Source organism: Bos javanicus, chromosome 10, assembly GCF_032452875.1.
Source record: "Bos javanicus breed banteng chromosome 10, ARS-OSU_banteng_1.0, whole genome shotgun sequence".
NCBI lineage: Eukaryota > Metazoa > Chordata > Mammalia > Artiodactyla > Bovidae > Bos > Bos javanicus.
In genome coordinates, this window is record NC_083877.1 from 26996576 (window position 1) to 27020983 (window position 24408).

Below are 24408 nucleotides of genomic sequence, written 5' to 3' on the forward strand. Positions count from 1 at the left end.
AAGTGTAAATGGTGAAGACTGAAGTCCATAAAGACATGGGTTCAGTGCATTTGCCCCCATCCAGTGGATCCTGAAGAATGTTGTTTTTTTCCTGGTAGGTACAAATATTTTTGTACCTAGAGGTACAAAATAGAGGCTACTCTAGAGGCTAGGCACTAGAAGAGTGCTTTTTTTTCTCAGCCTTCTAATTCAGTAAGAAAAGAAAACAAAGAGAAGCAATCATACTCTACTCTTTCAATCTTGGATTATTCTATGTCCATTTTGCTTATTATTCTTGTCCAAATATCTGTATCTGAAAAGTAATAGACAGCTGTATTTCTTTGCTAAAACCAGGATGGATTTACTTTTTTGATTGAATATGCTTTTATTTTAATACCACATTTTGTAATAATTTTTATAATGGAACTAGCACAATTTGGGGATTATGCTTTCAAAAGGCAGAGAATTATAGAATCATAAAGATTAGGAAGGAGAGTTCTTATCCTCTTTTGAAAAGAAATGGTGTACCTTCATAGCGGTAAATTGCCTAAAATTGCAGTTATTTAGTGAGAGGTAGAATCAGAACATACATTTCAGTGACTCAGGCTACTTCTTGTATAGTCCATGATATCGTTGGACATCACCTGCTGATTTGGGTTTCAGGTTATTTTAAAGCTTATAATTTAGGATGGCTTTTGTTGATTCATGACAAAGAAATACCAATATAAATAAATTATGAAAATCAAAATATCCTGCTGAATATATGCCCTACTTGTGAAAAAGAAGATATGTCATATATGAGTACTATATTTTAGAATTTTACTACTACTATGATAAATTTATTACATCATAAATTCATTATGGCACAAAATGTTTGCTTCAAATATTTGATAATTATATATCTCTGAGAAGCAGGGTAAAAGTTACCTACACTTTGAATCAAGGGAAAGTAAGATAAGGGAAAGAAAAAGCCTAAATATTCCCTAAACATGGTTCTGATAAATGACACTATATTCTTGACATTTCAATATTTTTACAGACCCAAAATTATATAATAATCACTCTCATTGGTGATGCTTCCTAAAAATATTCTTGCTAATTAAAAACAAAGTTTATATGAAATTGTAGATTAAGTTCACTAAGAGCTTCTCCTTGAGAACAGTGTTTGAATCCTTCAAAAATTTCATCTATTCTCTGGACCTGTCAGATGAGGTTAAGTTGAAAGAAAGCATTCTCCTAGAATATGTGGGTAAATAATTCTATACTTAAAACTTCATTGGAGACTAAAAACCACTTCTCTTCATGTATGCTCATTGACATTTAATTGGTTTTAATTTCTGGAGATCTTTGAAAGTCATTTGTGCTAAATTCTTTGAAAAATTGTAAAATAGCATTTTTTTTTTTTTGCATTTCTTCCTTTTTATCTATTGCTTTGTCTTTTAGATTCCTGACTGCTCCAAGTACTCCCCCAGTTACTTAAGACCTACATTAGGACACAGCATCCAGGTCGATGTCCCCTTAAACAGCTCATCCTGGCTACAGACATCTTGAGTCTATTTCCTACTTATTTTAAAGTAAACTTCTTTATAACTCATTTATTCAAGGCCAGGTTTGTTTTCTTAGAAGATGTATAAGTAACAACTAAATTTGATCCATGAATTAATGGCTATAGATTATAAGCTTTCTCCACACTTTTCACTTCATCTTAGGTAAATGAAAGCATTTTGTCAATATCCTTTTAAAGATGACACACAAGCTTTCTCTCCACAGAGTTGGTTAAATCTCTGATCTGGATTTACACAGAGAAGGTAAAGGCAGCAGAAATGTTGGAAAGCTTCTAAAAGATTTATCTTTGACTGGTAGAGTTTGGTGGCCTCTGTAAACTATACTCAATTAATTTACTTCATGTACCAGTATTAAGTTCTGAGATAGAAGTATTAGAGAAATAATAATTTGATAGAATTTCATATAGAAGGGGACTGAGGGTCACCTAGTAAATCTTACATGCATGTTAATTTATCTTTAATTATTATAAGAAATGAAAAATTGGTGTTTACATGAACACATCTACTAATTGGAACTCATTCTTAAACGAGACAGATAACACCATCTTTCACGAGTAAAATAATCTGAAAATAGTAATAATTAGTTATTCTGGTCTGAAACAATACATTATTCGGAACATTTGCATATATTTAATCATTACAATTGATTAAAGATGTGTCACTGATGTAATTGGTTAAGAAATATTTGCAGTGTCTCCTTGAGAGCAACATCATTTTCAATATTTGATATTTGAGGATAATGAACCCTGAAAGACTAAATATTCAGTGTCATATAGCTGCCCAACGACAACTGTTTTTATTCCAACAGCTTTATATTTCCACTAGTACAGTAGTTTTATTTGATGTAAAAAGACAGTCTAATTCCTCTAAAAAGGAATATTGTAGGGAATGAAGGGAAATGAGGATTCATCAACTTCTCTAAATGAAAAAAGGGATTATAAATATTAATAAATGAGCTTCAGGGAGGCGAGTTATAAACCTAAGTGATCTATCACCAGCTCATGGCACAGAGCCTTGGGGAGAATGGACAGTATGTGCTTAGAGAATAAATGAACTAAAAAAGAAGGAACTTCATTAGAAGTAAAGGATTTATACTTAGAGTAATTAATTTAGTTTCTTTTGCTCACCACTTTGATCTTGTGTAATAAGGTCAGATGTTGATTGAATCAGTTTTACCAATATTCTCTCTGGAAAGCGGTATCCTTTCTTTCTCTGGGAACCCCCAAGAAGCCAACGACAGTGAAGAATACACGTATGCAAAAGATTCAATGGGAGGGTAACTCTTAGGATGATTGTCTCACATAATAGATTTTATTCTAAAGATGCCAGAATGTCTTCTCTACTCACAATGACTCCTGCTGCCCCTTTCTGTTCTAGCACCAAAAGATCTCCCTTGGAGGCTCCCTGTGCTTTGCTTTTTCTAATAGGGCAGATATGAACCCTTATTTGCTGGTTTTGTTAGATATTAAGTCCTGCCCTCTATCTAGGGGTTCAGTGCAGGATTCATGTCAGGGGTGTAAGAGTCAGGGTGTTTTCCAGGGAGGACACATCAAGGTGGGTTCCTGGAGTTGACTTGCTAATACGAAACTCCCGAGGAATGATAAGGAGGGGAGAATGGCACTGAAGAGAATGTGGTGGCTCCTTAAGTATAAAGTTGTTTCCATGTGTAGTTTTACTGGCCACCTGTTCTGACTTCAACCTCTACTTGTTAGCTTTTCGAACAGCCTGGGATCATATATTTTGATATAATCTGGGATAAAATGTGAATTAATTCTTTGGTAGATTTTCTAGAGAATTAGAGATTTGAAATATACAGGTGAGTCCCTGAACTTGGTTCCTGGGGATTGAAATTATTCATTATATACTCTGTCTTTATGTGTAAACCTTCCAGTGAAACTCAAAGAATGCTAGGAAATTTTTAATTATAATCTAAGAAGACATTAATTTAAAAAATTGCAGATGCATAGAAATCAGTAAAATGTACTCTTTCCCAAGACCTAATTTAGATCCAGAGAAAGGTTCTTCAAAATCATATGCTTCATTACATTTAATCACACAACTTTTCCAAGTTTTTTTAAAGTTAAAATAGCATAAAAGGGAGAAAGTTCTGATAAAATAGAATATAAAATAACTGAATAGGAAAGAAAAAAGAATTTTCCTATGATACAAATTTCTTACTGACTACTCTTATGCAATATAATTTTTAAGTCTTGCCAAATCAAATAAAATATCAATAATAATTCAATAATAAGTCTACATTACTAACACCAATGGCTGAGTTTAAAGAAGCTTAATATCTTTGGGGAATAGCTGGAGGAACTAACAGTATATTCTTTCTTATGATAGAACTGCATGAAGAGATGAATCACAGCTCTAGGAGGACTTACAATAAACTCTGGATTTTTAAGTTTTGCTGTGGTTTTGTGTTTTAGTTGGGATAATTTGTAACTCAATAGGGAAAGGAATAAGATTTAATTATTCAAGGCAATGAGTTCCTATGAGCTCTCTCACATAATGTAATGCCATCTTTTCTTCTCCTGTTTAATTTTTTGAACATATATCACATACACTCAAATGTACATGGAGCAGAAGTACATATCTTGATAATTTTTCACAAAGTGAATACTCCTATGTAACTATCAACATCAAGAAAGAGAACATCACCAGCAGTTCAGAAGGCCCTTCCTATCCTTTCTGTCCCCAGTTTCCCTTTAAGTATGGGGAAGGAGGAGGGTTCAGGATGGGGAACACATGTATGCCTGTGGCGGATTCATTTCAATATACGGCAGAACCAATACAATATTGTAAAGTTTAAAAATAAAATAAAATTAAAAAAAAAGAAAATAGAAAACCATAAAAAAAGAATAATCATTATTGAAGCTTTTTCAACCTTAGAGATTAGTTTCACCTGTTTTTGAACTTTATTTTAAAAGGTTAGCACAGTATACACCTCTTTGTATCTAACTGTCTTGGTCAATATTAAGTCTATGAAATTATCTTCCTTTGTATTAGCAGTTTAAAAAGAATTTACTCCCTTTACTGCAGAAAAATGATTTAGTCTCTGTAGATTCTTAGACTGGATTTCTGTGATGTCAAAAAAATTTCAGATACTCAATTTCATTGTTAAATTAGTTTATTACATTTATTAAATTTATGTAATTGGTGCCAGTTGGTTGAACATCTCTCCCCTCCATCCTTCTTGAATAGTGTTGTTATGCTCTCTATATGATCTTTGATAATATGTGAAAACTTAGATACAAATATAAACAGAAACTAGAATCCTAGGGTATGAAGCAGAGCTGGGAAATCAAACCCATGCTCAGTTCACTGATTGATTTCTGTTTCTCTCACATTCAGGTGACTAAAGAGAAGTCCTTTCCAAAGTCAATGAATGAGACAAATCATTCTCAGGTGACCGAATTTGTGTTGATGGGACTCTCTAATTCCCAGGAGCTCCAACCTTTCCTGTTTCTCATATTTTCACTACTGTATCTACTAATACTGCTGGGCAATTTTCTCATCATCCTCACTGTGACCTCAGATTCCCGCCTTCATACCCCTATGTACTTTCTCCTTGCAAACCTCTCTTTTATAGATATATGTGTTGCCTCCTTTGCTACCCCCAAAATGATTGCAGACTTTTTGGTTCAACGCAAGACTATTTCTTTTGATGCTTGTCTGGCCCAGATTTTTTTTGTTCATCTTTTCACTGGCAGTGAGATGGTGATTCTTGTATCCATGGCTTATGATCGTTATGTTGCTATATGCAAACCTCTTCACTATATGACGATCATGAGCCGTCGTGTATGTATTATTCTTGTACTCATCTCCTGGTATGTGGGTTTCATCCATACTACTAGCCAGCTGGCATTTACTGTTAACTTGCCTTTTTGTGGGCCTAATCAAGTGGATAGATCTTTCTGTGACCTGCCTCTGGTGACTAAGTTGGCCTGCATCGACACTTATGTCATCAGCCTACTCATAGTTGCAGACAGTGGCTTTCTTTCTTTGAGTTCCTTCCTGCTGTTGGTTCTCTCCTACACTGTGATACTCGTCACAGTTAGGAGCCACTCCTCTGCTAGCATGGCCAAGGCCCGCTCCACACTGACTGCTCATATCACTGTGGTCACACTCTTCTTTGGACCATGCATCTTCATCTATGTGTGGCCCTTCAGCAGTTATTCAATTGACAAAGTCCTTGCAGTGTTCTACACCATCTTTACTCCCATTTTAAACCCTGTTATCTATACTCTAAGGAATAAAGAAATGAAGGCAGCTATGTCAAAACTGAAGAGTCGCTATTTGAAGTCTGGCCAGGTTCTTCAGTCATAAGAAATATTGTATTTCTGGAAACAAAGTAAATTCACTGGACTATTAACACTGTAGCTGTGTCTCTACGTATTTACAAATGGAATCACTGTCATGTTAAAACCAATCATTTTAACCAGTGGGAAGTGTTGACTAAGTTGAAGTAAAGGTTAATGGTGATAATGAAAAATACAACAAACCTTAGTAATTTTCATCTTTTCTTCCTTCTATTATGTTTACTTGCCTTTTTTACTTCCTTTCTCCTTAATTTTTAAAACTTATATTTGTTTTAAGATAAACAGCTACTGACTGTGATATCAATGGTACAACATCTTTAACTTTATAAAGTGTAAATACATCGGGCCTTGTTTGGGTGGAAAAATTATTGTTTATACCACAACGAACAGAATTATTTTTACTGTGTATAAATAAGGCAATGCACTGTTTTAAAACAACTTTTCAAAATTGGAAGAATAGTGACGTGTACTTTCTGTTTTGTCGTTTTATGTTCGCTCTCCTGCTATCGCAGGAGAATATTGTGAATACTGTTCCAAGTCATTTGTTTGGTGACATCATTGGATTGTTAGTTTTCAAGGGGTTCCTCCACCAGCTCCATTATTCCTTGTAAACTTCCCTGCCATTTGGGTCATATGGGCAATGAATTCCAATTAAATGGAAGTATTCACAAGACACAAGGTCATTATGGGATTCACTAACAGGGTCAAATAGATGAGCAGCAATGATAACTCTAAGGATTCTGGAGGAAAATTCTTTACTCTGCAACTGAGCACCACCCACCATTTGAAAAGCAGATCATAGGACCCTCTTGGGACTTATTCTGAATTGAGTTCCTGACCATGAGTTAAGTGACTATGTGACTAGGATTTCCCACCATTTAAAAAATCACAATTTCTGTCATTCACTGTTCTTACATCAATGTCCATTATACACCATTCTCCATAGAGGACGCAGTTAAGGTCTGGGAAAAGGATAATCTGTTAGCCCACTTTGGTTCTGTATCCCCTCAGTACTTACATAATGGAGACATGAATCAGCTGAAATTTAGGCTATGGATCAGATGGTAAAGAATCTCCCTGGAATGCAGGATACCCGGGTTCTATCCTTGGGTTGGGAAGATCTCCTGGAGACGGGAATGGCTACCCACTCCAGTATTCTTGCCTGGAAAATTCCATGGACAGGGGACCCTGGAAGGCTGCAGTCTATGAGTTTGCAAAGAGCTGGACACAACTAAGCAACCCACATACACCTGAAGCATTGGATTCCCTTTCATTAAGGTTTTTTGACTATAACTACTCTTAAAACTTTACCTATAAGTAGAAGAGATTGATATTGAGAACTTGCCAATCGGTGGCAAGTATATTACATCAGACCTCCTCCTCCACAGGTGGCAGTGACTTGTCTTTACAGGAATGAAATTTTACTCTAGATATGAATTTTCTCTCTCTGCTTTTATTTCTTCTTCCAAGATCACTATCCAAGGCCTCAGAAAGGGTCTGATTTATGAATTTAGGATTCTACAAAGATGACCTGTGCAACACATTTTACTCTGAAAAATATTGTGGCAATAGATACAGGACCATGAGATCAATTTTCCTGAACAAGTCCAGGCTCAAAGAACAATTGAATGTACAATGAAATGCTCAGAAAAGAGTCTAGCATTATGATTATACCTACTTGGAAACAATGAACTCTAAGATATGATATATACATTGAATGCTGAGTGCTCAGTCATATCTGACTCTTAGCAAGCCCATGGACTATAGCCCATGAGGCTCTTCTGTCCATGGGATTTCCCAGGCAAGAATACTGGAATGGGTTGCCATTTCCTTCTCCAAGGGATCTTACTAACCTAGGGGTCAAATCCATATCTCCTGCATTGGCAGGTAGATTTTTTTTTTTTTTTTTACCAATGAGCCACTAGGGAACCTATATGCACTGAACTAGCAGTTATTTGTAACACTTTGCTGTTAACTTTTAATATACAGTTTTGAAAAGTATAGAGTAGAAATAAGAGTGTTCCTCTTTCCATCATTCTTAGTGACCTATTTATGAATTTTTTGCTTCTTGCCACTGGAATTCCAGGCTTTGCTATACTGAAGATTCTGATTGCCAGAAGAACAACACTATTGAGAAATACACTGTGATTTCCACTCAACCAAATCTTTGCCAACTGCTTGACCACATTGGGATTTTCATGTTAATAGACAAGCAGCCCACAAAAGGGGAGTCACTGCATTAACTAGAATAGATGACGTAGTTAACATGAGGAGCTAAATAATGCTAATGAGTTCAGTCTCTCAGTCATGTCTGATTCCTTGTGACCCTATGGACTGAGGCATTCCAGATTTCCCTGTCCATCACCAACTGCCAGAGCTTGCTCAAACTCATGTTAATAATGCAGACTGCAAAAACATATCAAAGTAAGACATAGAAGAAGGAAACCTATAAGAAGTTAATTAATGATCAGGTTACCAGTATAGGAACTGGGCCTTGATGTTCCTAGAAGCCTTTGATGAACCACATGTCCCAGTTCCCTGTTGATTTGATTACTATAGCTTTGTAATATAAGAAAGGAGAGGGAAATTTATTGAAAGAAATAATGACAGAAAATTTCCCAAATATGAGGAGGAAAATGTACATCCATTTCCATGATACCTAAAGAACCCAAATAAGCTGAACATCAAGAGATCTTCACTAACACATATTATAATCAAATTGTCAAAAGTTAAAGACAGAGGCAATTTTGAGAATGGCAAGAGAAAAAATACTCAAGACATAAAAGGGAATTCTTATAAGTCTATCTGCAGATTCCTTTGCAGACCAGGAAATAGTGAGACAATCTATTCAAAATACCTGAGAGAGAAAAGCTTCCAGTCAAGCTGAGGACCTTATCCCTGATCATCTTGCTGAATGTCACTCCACTCCATATTTATGTGTTTGTTCAGCCTCAGCATACATGCAAGTCAGTTTCAGAATTATCAGTATATACTCCCTGAGAAACAACTTTACCAACTGTAGTGCAGTGCTAATGTATAATTATTTTTATCTTTAAACTTTCAGGTTAAAATTGGAATGCTCCAGTTATGTAGGGTGGTTCCTTTCCCCCTTCCTCCTTCAGTGCAGTTATGTCATACATTTCTAATACAGTTAGAGCTGTTTTTCAGATTCTGAATTCTAGGAGGGATGCCCTTACAACCTGGTTGATGTTTTGCTTGTTTGCTTATTTGTTTATGTTTGCTACTAAAATTAAACACTTATTTACATGTCTATGAGTTTTGAAAAATACATAAAGTCATTTATCCACCAGACTTGTAACATATAGAACAGTATGAGGGCCTTTTTAATGTAAAACAATAAAGACATAAAGAAAAGAATAGGGAAAAAATTTTAAATACATTTACATTTCCTCCCACAGATATCAAATGTTGGTATTGTACCATAGCTGCTTCAGATCTTTAAAAGTATATATAGTATCACTGATCCAGTTGAAACAAGTTTCAGCTTACTTCCTGACTATTTCTCTTATCTTTCATTCAAATAGTACTCAGAATTTGGTGTTTATCACTTCCTTGGATGTTTTGGAACGTTTATTGTCCATAATTATTTAAACCTGTGAAAACGTGATCATTTAAATTGTGTAATTTCATTTTTAAACTTGCTTAATGTTTATATATAAAATTCGATTTTAATTGTAGGTAGTATGCCACTGTGTTAAAATATTATAATTGTTTTCATTTCCCCATTTTTATTTATTTTTAATTTATTTTAATTTATTTTTTTTAAACTTTACATAATTATATTAGTTTTGCCAAATATCAAAATGAATCCACCACAGGTATACCTGTGTTCCCCATCCTGAACCCTCCTCCCTCCTCCCTCCCCATACCATCCCTCTGGGTCGTCCCAGTGCACCAGCCCCAAGCATCCAGTATCGTGCATCGATCAAACCCAGACTGGCATCTCGTTTCATACATGATATTTTACTTGTTTCAATGCCATTCTCCCAAATCTTCCCACCCTCTCCCTCTCCCACAAAGTCCATAAGACTGTTCTATACATCAGCGTCTCTTTTGCTGTCTCGTACACCGGGTTATTGTTACCATCTTTCTAAATTCCATATATATGCGTTAGTATACTGTATTGGTGTTTTTCCATCTGGTTACTTCACTCTGTATAATAGGCTCCAGTTTCATCCACCTCATTAGAACTGATTCAAATGTATTCTTTTTAATGACTGAGTAATACTCCATTGTGTATATGTACCATAGCTTTCTTATCCATTCATCTGCTGACGGACATCTAGGTTGCTTCCATGTCCTGGCTATTATAAACAGTGCTGCGATGAACATTGGGGTACACGTGTCTCTTTCCCTTCTGGTTTCAATCCCTATCAAGCTACCAATAGTATTCTTCACAGAGCTAGAACAAATAATTTCACAATTTGTATGGAAATACAAAAAACCTCGAGTAGCCAAAGCTATCTTGAGAAAGAAGAATGGAACTGGAGGAATCAACCTACCTGACTTCAGGCTCTACTACAAAGCCACAGTTATCAAGACAGTATGGTACTGGCACAAAGACAGAAATATAGATCAATGGAACAAAATAGAAAGCCCAGAGATAAATACACGCACATATGGACACCTTATCTTTGACAAAGGAGGCAAGAATATGCAATGGATTAAAGACAATCTCTTTAACAAGTGGTGCTGGGAAATCTGGTCAACCACTTGTAAAAGAATGAAACTAGAACACTTTCTAACACCATACACAAAAATAAACTCAAAATGGATTAAAGATCTAAACATAAGACCAGAAACTATAAAACTCCTAGAGGAGAACATAGGCAAAACACTCTCTGACATACATCACAGCAGGATCCTCTATGACCCACCTCCCAGAATATTGGAAATAAAAGCAAAAATAAACAGATGGGACCTAATTAACCTTAAAAGCTTCTGCACATCAAAGGAAACTATACGCAAGGTGAAAAGACAGCCTTCAGAATGGGAGAAAATAATAGCAAATGAAGCAACTGACAAACAACTAATCTCAAAAATATACAAGCAACTCCTACAGCTCAACTCCAGAAAAATAAATGACCCAATCAAAAAATGGGCCAAAGAACTAAATAGACATTTCTCCAAAGAAGACATACAGATGGCTAACAAACACATGAAAAGATGCTCAACATCACTCATTATCAGAGAAATGCAAATCAAAACCACTATGAGGTACCATTTCACACCAGTCAGAATGGCTGTGATCCAAAAGTCTACAAATAACAAATGCTGGAGAGGGTGTGGAGAAAAGGGAACCCTCTTACACTGTTGGTGGGAATGCAAACTAGTACAGCCACTATGGAGAACAGTGTGGAGATTCCTTAAAAAACTGGAAATAGAACTGCCTTATGATCCATTTCCCCATTTATAAATACTTAGATTACCCTCTTAGTTGAAAATGTTTTAACAGAGACATTGTGCATATATCCTCATGCATGTAAAATTTTTACTAGAGTATACAGAAAACAAGGTTGATGAATGGTACAGAATCCCATCTTCCACTTTAAAAATGACCAGTTATAAATTACAGCAGAATCTCTGAGGACAGTCAGGGATGTAACACATATAAAATATCTAAAATATGGTCTAATAGACTACAGGTGTATTTGTCCAGGAAATAGAAGATTCGTCATGGAGAAAAAATGTAAGCATCTTCAAATATTTGAATAACAAATATGTTGAAGGAGGAGATTTCTTCAACTACAGGTGGTAGAACCAGTTGAACATTATAACAACAAACTAAACTGTCTTGCTGGAGAAGGCAATGGCACCCCACTTCAGTACTTTTGCCTAGAAAATCCCATGGATGGAGGAGCCTGGTAGGCTGCAGTCCACGGGGTTGTTAGAGTTGGACACAACTGAACGACTTCACTTTCCCTTTTTTTTTTAACTTTCACTTTTCACTTTCATGCATTGGAGAAGAAAATGGCAACCCACTCCAGTGTTCTTGCCTGGAGAATCCCAGGGACAGGGGAGCCTAGTGGGCTATCGTCTATGGGGTCGCACAGAGTCGGACACGACTGAAGCGACTTAGCAGCAGCAGCAGCAAACTGTCTTGCAAAGCAGTGAGCTCCTTGTGACTGGAGAAAACCTTCCCAAAAGTTGGTGATCATTTATAAGACTGTATGATGTCTCTAATGATAGTCAGAAAGTTGGGGGTCAGAAAGATTACTCACTAGGAGTTTGAGTGATAATCAAACAATATTTTGCTTTCATATATACCACTTGGTTGAAGTTTTTTTTGTTTCAGCTTCTGTTAAAATTATTATGTAAAGTATAATTATTCCCACTGCAGGATGACTTCACAGTTTTATAAAGGGTGATATTTCACTTCTCCAATGAGATCAATTTCCTGGCATCCTGGTAATATAAAATGTCTTATCTTAGGATACTGAAATTATATGGTTGAAAGAAAGAGGAGCAGAGCCTGCACTAGCTTGGCACAGAACCTGAGAGGCTTAGCACATTTCAGTTCAGAGACCAATTTAAAATCATGTCAAGAGTCTATTGAAAATGCATTCGACATGAAAATTCATGGGTTATTGGAAATTTAGAAGAGTCAGAGAAACAAGGACTAGGAGAGTTATTAGAACATCTAAGTATCATAAGTACATTTTGAACAGATTTGCTTGGAATAGAGAAATAAATAATAAGCTGTTTTCTAGATGCAAAATTAACAACTAGAATTCAGCAAAAGAAAGTCACTGTTGTCTCAAACTGAAAACTCCATCTAGAAAAAGCAAATTTCTGTTCTTTTCTCTCTGCCTATAACATAGACTCTCCTACTGCACTGGCTTTAGGGATAGCCCTGATAGGGATAGGATTAAAATTTGACGAATTGAGGGAAGTATGTTATAACCATTATCTGTGCCTTCTTTGCTCCTTTTACGCTTTCTATTCAAAGGATATTTAGACACTAGTAGCCTGGTGGGCTACAGTCCATGGGGTCACAAAGAATCGGACACGATTGAATGACTTCACTTAAGTCTATATTTACTGCCTATCAAAATTTACCTGGAATGAAGACAGGAATTGCTGTTCTTTATTTCATTTTGCTTTTAATCTTATAGGAAAGTAAGTTTTATAAGATACATTATGGACAAGAAGAATTATGCATACTCATGTTCTCAGAGTTCTATTGATATGTTCTAGAGAAATATATTAATGTAAGATTAATTCCCTAAGTATCAAACTTCACCTAAAACCAGGAGGGAAAATTTATTTTATGATCGCTTTGCAGTCTGAAAATATTTTTATGCCTGAGATTTATTGGCAGTGAGAAAATACATAATTCATTAACTAAAATGCTGCTGGACTTTCTAAGGAAATTCTAAGAAATTTGAGCGATTTTTCTGAAATTCACATGTTCCCATTACATAACTGCCTCTACATTTCTAATTTTAGAAATGAAAATAGCCTTGGAGATTATCTAGTCTTATTTTCTAAGCTAATAAATGGAAGAAGTTTATTTATCTATACTAATATATGCCTATCTAAATTATTAAAAAAGAATGCAAAATATTATATTGACCTGGTCTGTAACACTTGTGTTAATAGTAAAGTCAATGTGGAGAGGATATTCTAGTTACTTCTTTTGTTTTGAAAAGTAACTGACAATTCTATTGGGGAGATGGATATTATATGAAATTGGGAAGTTTCAGGAAATTTTTTAGAGATAAGACAATCTGTACAATAGATAATGAGTGATAACACTTCCTTGTGTAACATTATAAAACCTCGGGCTTTCTTCTCTCTTCAACTCCATCCCTGCCCTTGTCCCTCTCTCCAAACCTTGTCTCTGAGTGTCTATTATGTTCCGCATACATATCTCTCATCACTCATTACTATAGTCTCCTAATGTCAAATCCCCAATTAGTTTCTAATCATTGTAAAGGCTTTCCTTCTATCTGTATGCTGAGGGCAATAATGTTTCAGAGTGTAAATGGTTAGAGTGAAGTCTTAGAAGACTTGTAGTCTCTATTTTGGCCTTTATGTAAAGGCTTCTGCAAAATTTTGTTTCACTTGTCAAATGTAAATGCTACAAGGCATAGCACAAAGAGGGAGTTGTGCTGCCCTAGACTCTTGATTCAGTCAGAAGAGCAGAGAAGGCAATTTTTCTTTACCTTCTTCTTGGATCTTCTTAGGTTCTATGTCCATTTTACCTATTAACAAATGTCTGAATACCTGACCCTGCAGAGTAATTGATGCCTAAATTTCTTTGATGAAACCATCATGATTTTACCTTTTCTTTTTTTAAATCATATATACTGTTTCCATCAGTGTAACCAGTTACTTTTTTTTTTTTTTTTTTTACATTTAAGCAATTTGCTCTCTGGGGATTATTTTCAAATGCCGGAGAATCATAGGCTATTATGGTTAAAGAAGAATAGTGCTCATCTGCCTCCTTTTTTCAAAGAGAAACTGAGTACCTGAAAGGTTGTGTGATTTGCCTAAAGCTTGGTAAGATAGTGGAAAAGAAGTAGAAAAGATTTTATCCTAGGCTAATGCTCTGTCTACATCATATGATACTTTTGGACGTCTTTTCTTGATGTTCCTTTCAGGCTATTTTAAAGCCTGTAATTTAGAATGGTTTGCTTATTCAATCAAGAAAATATTAGTAGATATAAAATATATTTATAGCTACTAGATATAGTTATTAGATATAAATAACTAATGAAAGTAAGAATCAGTTGTACTTAATTGTGAAAAAAAAATGTACTGGAGTGACTTTAACTTTCACTTTTACCTTCCTATATGATGCCTGTGTTTGAGAATATTATCACTAATGCTTTCATTCATGTGTTCTCATTCATGTCCAAGTCTTTGCAACCCTATGGACTGTAGCCCACCTGGCTCCTCTGTCCATGGGATTTTCCAGGCAAGAATACTGGAGTGGGTTGCCATTTCCTTCTTAGGGGATCTTCCTAATCCAGGGATCAAACCCATGTCTCTTACATTGGCCGGCAGGTTCTTCACTGCTTACATCATCAGAGAAGCTCCACTAATATGGTTAAACCTATTATATTGTTACAGGATAAAATGTCTAATTCAATTATATGAAGATCATACATATCTCTGAGGAGGGAAAATTAATATGTACTTTAAAATTAAGGAGAGTAGGAAAAGAAGGAAGAAGTCTAAAATTTTTCTAAGCATTATTTTGAGAAAATGATTAAATTTCCAGACAATTCAGGAACTTGACAAAATCTAAATTTCATGGCAATAACTATAATTGATTGTGCTTCAAAAAAAATTTGGAGTGGATTTGATTAATATTTCTGACTAAAATTTTTTCTGATCAGAAAAAGAAGGCTTACATTAAAAAATTATATCTGGAATGTTTTGAGTTCCTCCTGGATATCAATGTTTTAACTATTTGATTAATTCCATTCATATCTCTGGAGGCTAAGTTGGAAGGTCACATTTCCCAAGAATATGTGGCTGGAATGTAGGTCAGGATTCAATATTCTTTATGTGACCTTTAGTGAAGTTTTATTGATTTTAATTTCTAGAAGTCTCTACAAATTGCTGTGATTGCCAACATATTTTCTTATTTACTGCTATCATGAAGAAAGCAATGTAGCAACAACTAGGCTAAATTCTGTACAACATTTGAAAATATCTTTTCATCACTTCTTTGCTTCTTTTTACTACCTCTTTTACCACTCTCAGATTTCTGAGAGCTCCAAGTGCTCCCCCAGCTACGAAGGACTTCCATCAGGATACAGCATCCAGCCCTGTCCCACATCCTTGGAGACAAGTCCATCCCAGGTACAGGCACTGTGCCTCCGACCTTCTTTAGAAGTAAAGCTGTTTTATGGCTCATCATCTGAGGGCCATGTCAGTTTTTCTTGGTAACTTGTGCCTGACAACTAAATCCTTTCCAAGACTTAATGACCATAGATAAAGATGTGTGCACACTCTTCATTTTATCTTAGAGAGGCAGCATTTTATTTGTGTCTTTCTGAGGACCATACAACAGTGACAGACCAGGAAAGGAGAAGAGCATGGAAAAAGTAGACCGTCACTGGTAGAGTTTATTGGCATCTGTAAATTATACTCATGCCTACTTTATCTTACCTATCAGGCATAATTTTTCAGCAATAAAAAGTATTGGAAAGAGGCTTTATCTCATAAGATTTAGGGAAAGGAGGAATCTGCAAGCCTCCTAGCAAAAATGCCTATGATTGCATGAATTCACTCTAAAGTATTAAAAAAAAAAAAAAAGAATTTACATGAGCCCATCCAGTAGAGTAAACTTGTTCTTTGAAAAGTTAGATAACACCATCCTTGAAAAGGCTTTATTGTCAGAAAGAAAATACTCTGATATGAAATAACACATTATTAAGAATGCTCACATAGGCGTGGTTTTCACACTTGATTAAAGATTTATCATTTATAAATTTTTTTCTTTTAACAAACGTTTTTCCATGTCTCTTTCAGGACAACATTATTCTCAATGTTTTATTTCTGAGAATAATGAGCCCTGCACAGTTAAATGACTTGTTCAATGTCATACAGCTGCCTGATGACACAGTTGTGATCTTAACCTAAAATATTTTCCCAATAGATTTATGTTTCCATTATTTTTATTGGTTATAAAAATTGTGTCTTTTTATTAAGTGATAAAGCTATTCTTATTTCATTTAATAAAGAATGTACTGGAGACGGATAGAAAAAGGTCCATCACCTTCTTTAAAAGGAGTAAAGATTATAATGTTAATAAAGAATTTTCAGGAGGGAAAGTTTTAAATCTAACTACTCTATCACCATCCTACCTAGCTCAGTGTTCTGGGAAATTATTATAAATTATTATAAAACAAGTTTACTAAAAGTAAGAATGGATTTATATTGCAAAAAACTTAGAGCTTTGTTTGCCCAAACTCTTCATCCTACATTCTTAAGAATGGAGGTATTGATTTAAGAGCTTTTCTGAGGTCAATGAGCTACTCTGTAACAGAAGAGGAAATAGATATAATCTATATGTTTATCCTTCACAGTTTTTTCCCCCACTTTGGAGCAAAGATGAGAAAGCTTAACTTTCTTCTTCTTATGTCCATAGCCCCCTATCATAAGAGAAAAAACTGAAAAGATGAAAACATTCATGTATTATGCAAATCTCAATGATTTATGACATAAAATATACAATCATCTTCCACTAATGCTGAATTGTGAAAGATAGTTTCTGAAGAAGCCAATGCCCCAAACTATCTTACTAGCAATGAGAAAATAATTTTAACTGTTACAGCAGGAGGAGGTTTTTAGAATCCACAAGGGACAGAAAAAGAAAGCCCCCTTTTTTCTGGACATCCTAAGAAGCCACTCAGCTGAATCAAAATCAGACCATTACTAGCAAACCAAAAGCCCCTCCAATGTTTCCTTCTGTCCCTTTAATCTCATCAAGGAAAACTGCTATCCTAACTTCAAATACTATAGACTTGCTTGTCTGTCTTTAAATTTCATTTAAATAGAGCAATAGAGTATTGACTCTTTTGTGTCTAATGTCTTTTGTACATTAATTTTGTGAAAATGTATTTCCTTCTGGTAGCAGTTCACACATTTTTCTCTTTTTAAGAGTTCTTATTTTATTTAGTGAAGAAAAAGTGACATTTTGTCTCTGTAGATAATAATAGTGGATTTCTGTAATGTATAAACAACTTTTCAGATATTTATTTGTAACACTCATTTGTAAATCTCACTTGCAAATTAGCTTACTTAACTTACTAAACTTAAGCAATTAATGAATCAATTGGTTGAAATTCTCTCCACCAACCTCCCAACCACCACCCTCCTCTTCCAGAAAACTTTTGGCTCAAAATCCCATCCTGACTCTGTTCTCCTTTTGATTACTAGGGCACTGTCTGTATTTAGACATGTCTGGGTCTAACAAGTACATTTGAGTAGAAACTAGACTCTCTAACTGAACTGGAAAATTAAACCATCATTAGTTCATTCACTGATTTCTATTTCTCTCCTATTCAAGTGACTGAAGAAAAGTCCTTTGCAAAGTCAATGAATGAAACAAATCATTCTCGGGTGACCGAATTTGTGTTGCTGGGTTTATCTAGTTCCCAGAAGCTCCAACCTTTCTTGTTTCTCATATTTTCAATGCTCTACCTAGCAATACTACTGGGAAACTTTCTCATCATCCTCACTGTAACCTCAGATCCCTGCCTTCATACCCCTATGTACTTTCTGCTTGCAAACCTCTCTCTTATAGATATATGTGTTGCCTCCTTTGCTACCCCCAAAATGATTGCAGACTTTCTGGTTGAACGCAAGACTATTTCTTTTGAAGCCTGCCTGGCCCAGATTTTCTTTGTTCATCTATTTGCTGGGGGTGAAATGGTGCTCCTTGTATCCATGGCTTATGACTGTTACATTGCTATATGCAAACCTCTCCACTACACGACAATCATGAGCTGGCGTGTGTGTATTACTCTCGTCCTCATTCCATGGTGTGTGGGTTTCATCCATACTACTAGCCAGCTGGCATTTACTGTTAACTTGCCTTTTTGTGGGCCTAATCAAGTGGATAGTTTTTTCTGTGACCTCCCTTTAGTGACCAAACTGGCCTGCACAGACACTTATGTTATCAGTTTACTAATAGTTGCAGACAGTGGCCTTCTTTCTTTGAGTTCCTTCCTCCTGTTGGTTGTCTCTTACTCTGTGATACTCATCACAGTTAGGAGCCACTCCTCTGCTAGCACGGCCAAGGCCCGCTCCACACTGACTGCTCATATCACTGTGGTCATATTATTCTTTGGACCATGCATCTTCATCTATGTGTGGCCCTTCAGCAGTTATTCAGTTGACAAAGTCCTTGCAGTGTTCTACACCATCTTTACTCCCATTTTAAACCCTGTTATCTATACTCTAAGGAATAAAGAAATGAAGGCAGCTATGTCAAAACTGAACAGTCGCTATCTGAAGTCTGGCCAGGTTTCTGCAGTCATAAGAAATGTTATTTTCCTAGAAACAAAGTAAATTTATAGAACTGTTATTACCACTGTAGCCTGTGGCTAGACGTTTACAAATTGAATATCTGTGATATTAAAGCAAATCATTTTTACCAATAAGGAGGACTGATTAACTTGAATTAAAGAGTAATGATGATAAAAAAAAATTGAATGAATTTTACTTATTTTTATACTTTCTTCCTCCAAATATGTGCTTTTATTCCTTTTTTTTCTATTTCCTACTTTTTGTTTAACCTCTTTAAGATACAGCCTTTGAAAACATTGAGAATGGAATTTATGTTTAAGTGATAATTAAACTGTATCTATCTCTCTCAAGATAGTACTGCTCAGATGCCAATTTTAGAGTAATAATAGGTACATAACACTTTATCATAGAGATAATAAATATATTTGCATATATAATGTATGATATACTTAAGTAAGACTGCATTTCTCACTGTACTATGTAACTGACAGCATGAAGGCAATTCTAATTATCTAGTAAGGTGTAAAATGGCCTGGTTATACAGCAGAAGGCATTTATCTTCAACATTTTCACAAATCCTTCTCCAATGTTGTTGCTTAATATGCATTATTTATGGAAAACAATTCAGAGGATAAATGTACCAGTGTGTTCTGTGTCTGGTTATCTTAATTTCTGTTTAATACTGATAAAATAATCTGGAGAATTTCAGAGATAAATTACAATTCTCTACCTCTTGTCTTCACAATGATGAGAGACTGAGTCTAAGATAGAACATACTCTCTCCCTCAGGTCTTCATGATTTCTGTATTTTCAGATAGGAGTGAAAGTCACTCAGTCATGTCCAACTCTCTGCAACTGCATGGACTATGCAGTCCATGGAATTCTCTCGGCCAGAACACTGGAGTGGGTAGCCTTTCCCTTCTCCAGGGGATCTTTCCAATCCAGGGATTGAACCCAGATTTCCCACATTACGGGAAGATTCTTTATCAGCCGAGCCACAATGGAAGCCCAAGAATACTGGAATGGGTAGCCTTTCCCTTCTCCAGTGGATCTTCATGACCCAGGAATTGAACCAGAGTATCCTGCATTGCAGGTGGATTCTTTACCAACTGAGCTATCAGGGAAGCCCTTCAGATAGGTAAGGTAGTTTTCAAATAGATACTTGGTAGAAACTATCATATTTCTATGTGGACTTTTTCTTTAGTTAACATCTTATTTTTATATTGCCTAATGCATGTCCAGAAAATGACAGAAACTTATTTCAAGGCCTTAGGAATAGTCATGAATTTATCCTCCCCAGTCACAAAATCAATATTTATTAAGGATTTCTTACTATATGCTATTTTCAGTTTTTCCTCTTGTATTGAATTCGAGACTTCTATATTTCATACTGTGTTTGATTCTACCATATGTTATAATGTTAATGGACTATTTTCTAGTCTTACCCTTTAGAGTCTCTAATTGCAGCCATGAAATTAAAAGACACTCCTTGGAAGGAAAGTTATGATCAACCTAGACAGCATATTAAAAAGCAGAGATATTACTTTGCCAACAAAGGTCCGTCTAGTCAAGGCTATGGTTTTTCCAGTGGTCATGTATGGATGTGAGAGTTGGACTGTGAAGAAGCTGAGCGCCGAAGAATTGATGCTTTTGAACTGTGGTGTTGGAGAAGACTCTTGAGAGTCTCTTGGACTGCAAGGAGATCCAACCAGTCCATTCTAAAGGAGATCAGCCCTGGGTGTTCATTGGAAGGACTGATGCTAAAGCTGAAACTCCAATACTTTGGCACCTCATGCGAAGAGTTGACCCATTGGAAAAACCCTGATGCTGGGAGGGATTGGGGGCAGGAGGAGAAGGGGACGACAGAGGATGAGATGGCAGGAGGGTATCACTGACTTGATGGACATGAGTTTGGGTGAACTCTGGGAGTTGGTGATGGACAAGGAGGCCTGGTGTGCTGTGATTCGTGGAGTCGCAGAGTCAGACATGACTGAGCAACTGAACTGAACTGAAATACTAAAGGATATTTTCACTAAGTCTCATCGAGAAACTGGGAATAAATATAATTATAATAAATCAATTTTTATTAGAAAGTGGATACAGCTTGTCATATTTTAATAGATACAATAACATTTAAATGTTGTTTTATAAATTTAGCATGTATAATTATTGACTCACTTGAAAAAATTTTGTAGTAAACTTTAGTATAGGATAGATTGTATGTGTATGTGTGTGATATTGGTAGCAAAGTATTAACTAGCATTCAATCAGAATGCTAACAAGTTGACTAGTAGTTTATTTTTATGATTATTTTTATTTGCCTGAAAAATTTTACTATAACTGCAAATTTTTCTCTAATAAAAGAACAAATAAACACAGCTTTATTAACATTTTATTAATTGAATTAGTTCTTCCTCCTCCAGAAAGTTATTTTTCTACTTCGGTTAATACAGTTGAATATTAATACTTTATTTATCTTCCATACATTATTTCAGCTGTCAACACAAGTTCTTCAAAGATTTCTTCCAGGTCTTTGATTAAATCTTACAGTCCTAAGTAATTTTATTAGATCTGCCTTCATCTCTTTATTCTAGAGATATACTATAGATCAAGTGGTTGAATACTGAAGTTAACATGGACTAGAACAGACTCAAACTTTTCTGGTTCTCTTGGATTCCCTGCTCTTGGACTCACATATACAATCACAATAGAGCCATAGAATAGGGACATCACAGTCAGATGGGAGGCACACGTAGAGAAAGCCTTAAACCACCTGTCTGCTGAGAGGACCCTAAACCAAGCTCTGATCACCAGGGTATAGGAGCTGGTAATGAAGAGTAAGGTAGAAAAAATGATGACTGAGTTACAGGTAGCACAGATGATCTCAGTGACAGGAGTTGGCATAAGGACAACTTTATAAGGAGATCTGGTTCACATAGGAAGTGATCAGTCTTATTGAGACAACAGAACTGGAGCTGAGAGATTAGGTAAATAGACAAGAGGAAGTATAAGAAGCAACACACGCAGCAGCAGGCTCCCATATTGATATAGCATTGTACCGTCATGACAGTGAGGTAGTGCAGGGGCCGGCAGATGGCAAGGTACCTGGCAAAGTCCATGGCAGACAAGCAGGTCTCGGTGGTGCCCATGGAGAAAAAGTAGAACTTCAGGAAGCAGCCAGAGAAAGAGATGGTGTTGGTCTCAGAGAGGTTAGTGAGCATATTGGACACAGAAGTGACATACCACATACCACAGAGTTTAGGTTTCTAATTGAATTTCACAAGTTTCTTTACACAACTAGAAGCATTTAAATTGTAAAATTCCAAAGAGCTGTATAACTTACATGATATTTTCTAGAAAACCATGCCTCCTATATAAGTACTAGATTCTTTTTAGTGTGGTGGCTCAGATGGTAAAGAATCTGCCTGCAATGCAGGAGACCCAGGTTCAATCCCTGGGTCATGAAGATTGTCTGGAGGAGGGTATGGCAACCCACTCCAGTATTCTTGCCTGGAGAATCCCATGGACAGAGGAGCCAGGTGGGCTACAGTCCATGGGGTCACAAAGAGTTGGACACGACTGAGCGACTATACTTTTTTTTCACTTTCAATCCTTTATCAGCAGCATTCTGAAGGAAGATTTAAAGGATGGAGTCTTTTCTTTTTTTTTGCCCCAGGAAAACACCTTTACTGGATTACTGGATTTACCTGGAGTCTAGTCGCTAAGGAATTTAGTGTGTTTCCCCTGTCTTCTTTTCTTTACCCCAAGGGATTTCCTCATGTGAAAGAAGTGAACGGATAGTTGAATAGCCACTGTAATTTCTTTTTATCCTGCATTAGTAAGCACATTTTTTGCTGCAATTTGGTCACCATCAAAATTGCCCTTATTATAACTTCTTAACTATTTAGCCATAGTTAAGTCTTTTTTCTAAACAATTTGATATTTTATATGTATTTAAAGAAAAGAATTTATTACCACACATTATTTATTTAATTATTATAGTCATTTCATTAATTCTCCATTTTCCACAATATGCCTATTTTCTTTTATATAGGTAATTTATTTTTCATTCTTTTTTCCTATCCTAGATAATGCTTGAAATGTCACTGAAAGGTACTATTTAATTATAAATTATATGAATAATTTATTTTTAAATGATTAGATAAAGATTTTATAATCTCAGGGACATAATCAAAAAGATTTCTTTTGAAAATGTGTGATAGAAAGCAATATTTTCAGGAATATCAAGACGGCAAAACAAAAAATAAGTAAGTATGCTTGTGACTCATATTGCCCCATAAATTTTGTGACAGATTTGGATATACCATAAAATACTTGAGAAACTTTTATTTTAAAGTAGTGATTTGGAGTTTGTGTTTGATCTCTGGTCTTGACAAATACTTATTAAAATATAAAATGAATATAAAAGTTGGAAAAATCATCTATAATAAAGAATAAATATATAAATAAGCATAGTAGTACGTTTTGTGACCTTCGATTAGGTAAAGATTTCTTAGATATGAAACCAGCATCACAAGTGATAAGGTAAAAAGATAAGTTGGATTTCATTAAAATTCAAAACTTCAAAGGACAATCATAAAAGTAAAAATGTAACTCACAGATTGATAAAAGATATTTGCAAATTATTTATCTAATAAGTGACTTATATCCAGAGTATATGTAAAGACCTTTACAGTTGAGAATTAGAAAGATGAATAGGCTAATGATTTTAAAAATTATCAAGGATTTGAATATATATTTCCCAGTGAAGACATGGAAGTGGCCAATAAGCACACTGAAAGATAATCAGCATCCTTATCATTAGGGAAATGCAAGTGAGCACCATAATAAGATACCTCTTCGTATATACAAGGATAGCTAAAGGACAAAAAAAAAAAAAAGAAAGAGCAAACAAGTGTTGGTGAGGATAGAGAGAAACTGAACCCATACATTTCATACTATGCTGATATGATAGTAAAGATGGCACAGTCACTTCGGAAAATAGTCTGACAATTCCTCAAAATGTTAAATAGTTAACATATGACACAACGATTCCTTTCCCTGGAGTAAATCCCCCAAAGTGAAAATATATGTTCATAGAAAAACTTGTTCATGTATAACTCATAATAGACCAATGATGGAAACAACTCAAACATCCATCAACTATTGAAAAGATAAAATGTGGGTATATCCATACTAAGAAATGCTATTCAGCCATAAAAAGGAATAAAGTACAGATAAACATGCCCAGCAAAAATGAATCTTGTACACATTATGTTAAGTGAAAGAAGTTGGTCACAAAAGGTCACATATATTGTATGATTCCATTTATATGAAATTTGGAGAATTAACAAATCTATAGAACAGAAAGTAGATCAGTTGTTTCCAAGGACTGGAGAGAGGAAGGATGGGGGAGTAATAACTAATGGATTCATGGTCTTTTTGTGGAATGAGGAAAATCTGGCTGGCAGTATGAGATGCTATTGTTCTTGACATAGTTAGCAAAGCAAATCTAGCAATTTCTGTAA

The 24408-nt window shown here is 35.4% G+C and overlaps 2 protein-coding genes and 1 pseudogene across 2 annotated transcripts; 2 read left to right on the plus strand and 1 right to left on the minus strand.

The window, feature by feature from the left end:
- The first annotated feature begins 4931 nt into the window (after positions 1 to 4931).
- LOC133255382 (olfactory receptor 4K15) lies at positions 4932 to 7377 on the plus strand. The gene is made up of 2 exons (XM_061429840.1): positions 4932 to 5838; positions 7340 to 7377. The coding sequence occupies exons 1-2, from the start codon at positions 4932 to 4934 to the stop codon at positions 7375 to 7377; spliced, it is 945 nt and encodes a 314-aa protein (XP_061285824.1).
- Positions 7378 to 17932: 10555 nt separating this feature from the next.
- LOC133255383 (olfactory receptor 4K15-like) lies at positions 17933 to 18922 on the plus strand. Its single transcript, XM_061429841.1, has one exon. The coding sequence runs from the start codon at positions 17948 to 17950 to the stop codon at positions 18920 to 18922; it is 975 nt and encodes a 324-aa protein (XP_061285825.1). The 5' UTR covers positions 17933 to 17947.
- Positions 18923 to 21481: 2559 nt separating this feature from the next.
- LOC133255197 (olfactory receptor 11H6-like) lies at positions 21482 to 22128 on the minus strand (annotated as a pseudogene).
- Positions 22129 to 24408: the final 2280 nt, after the last annotated feature.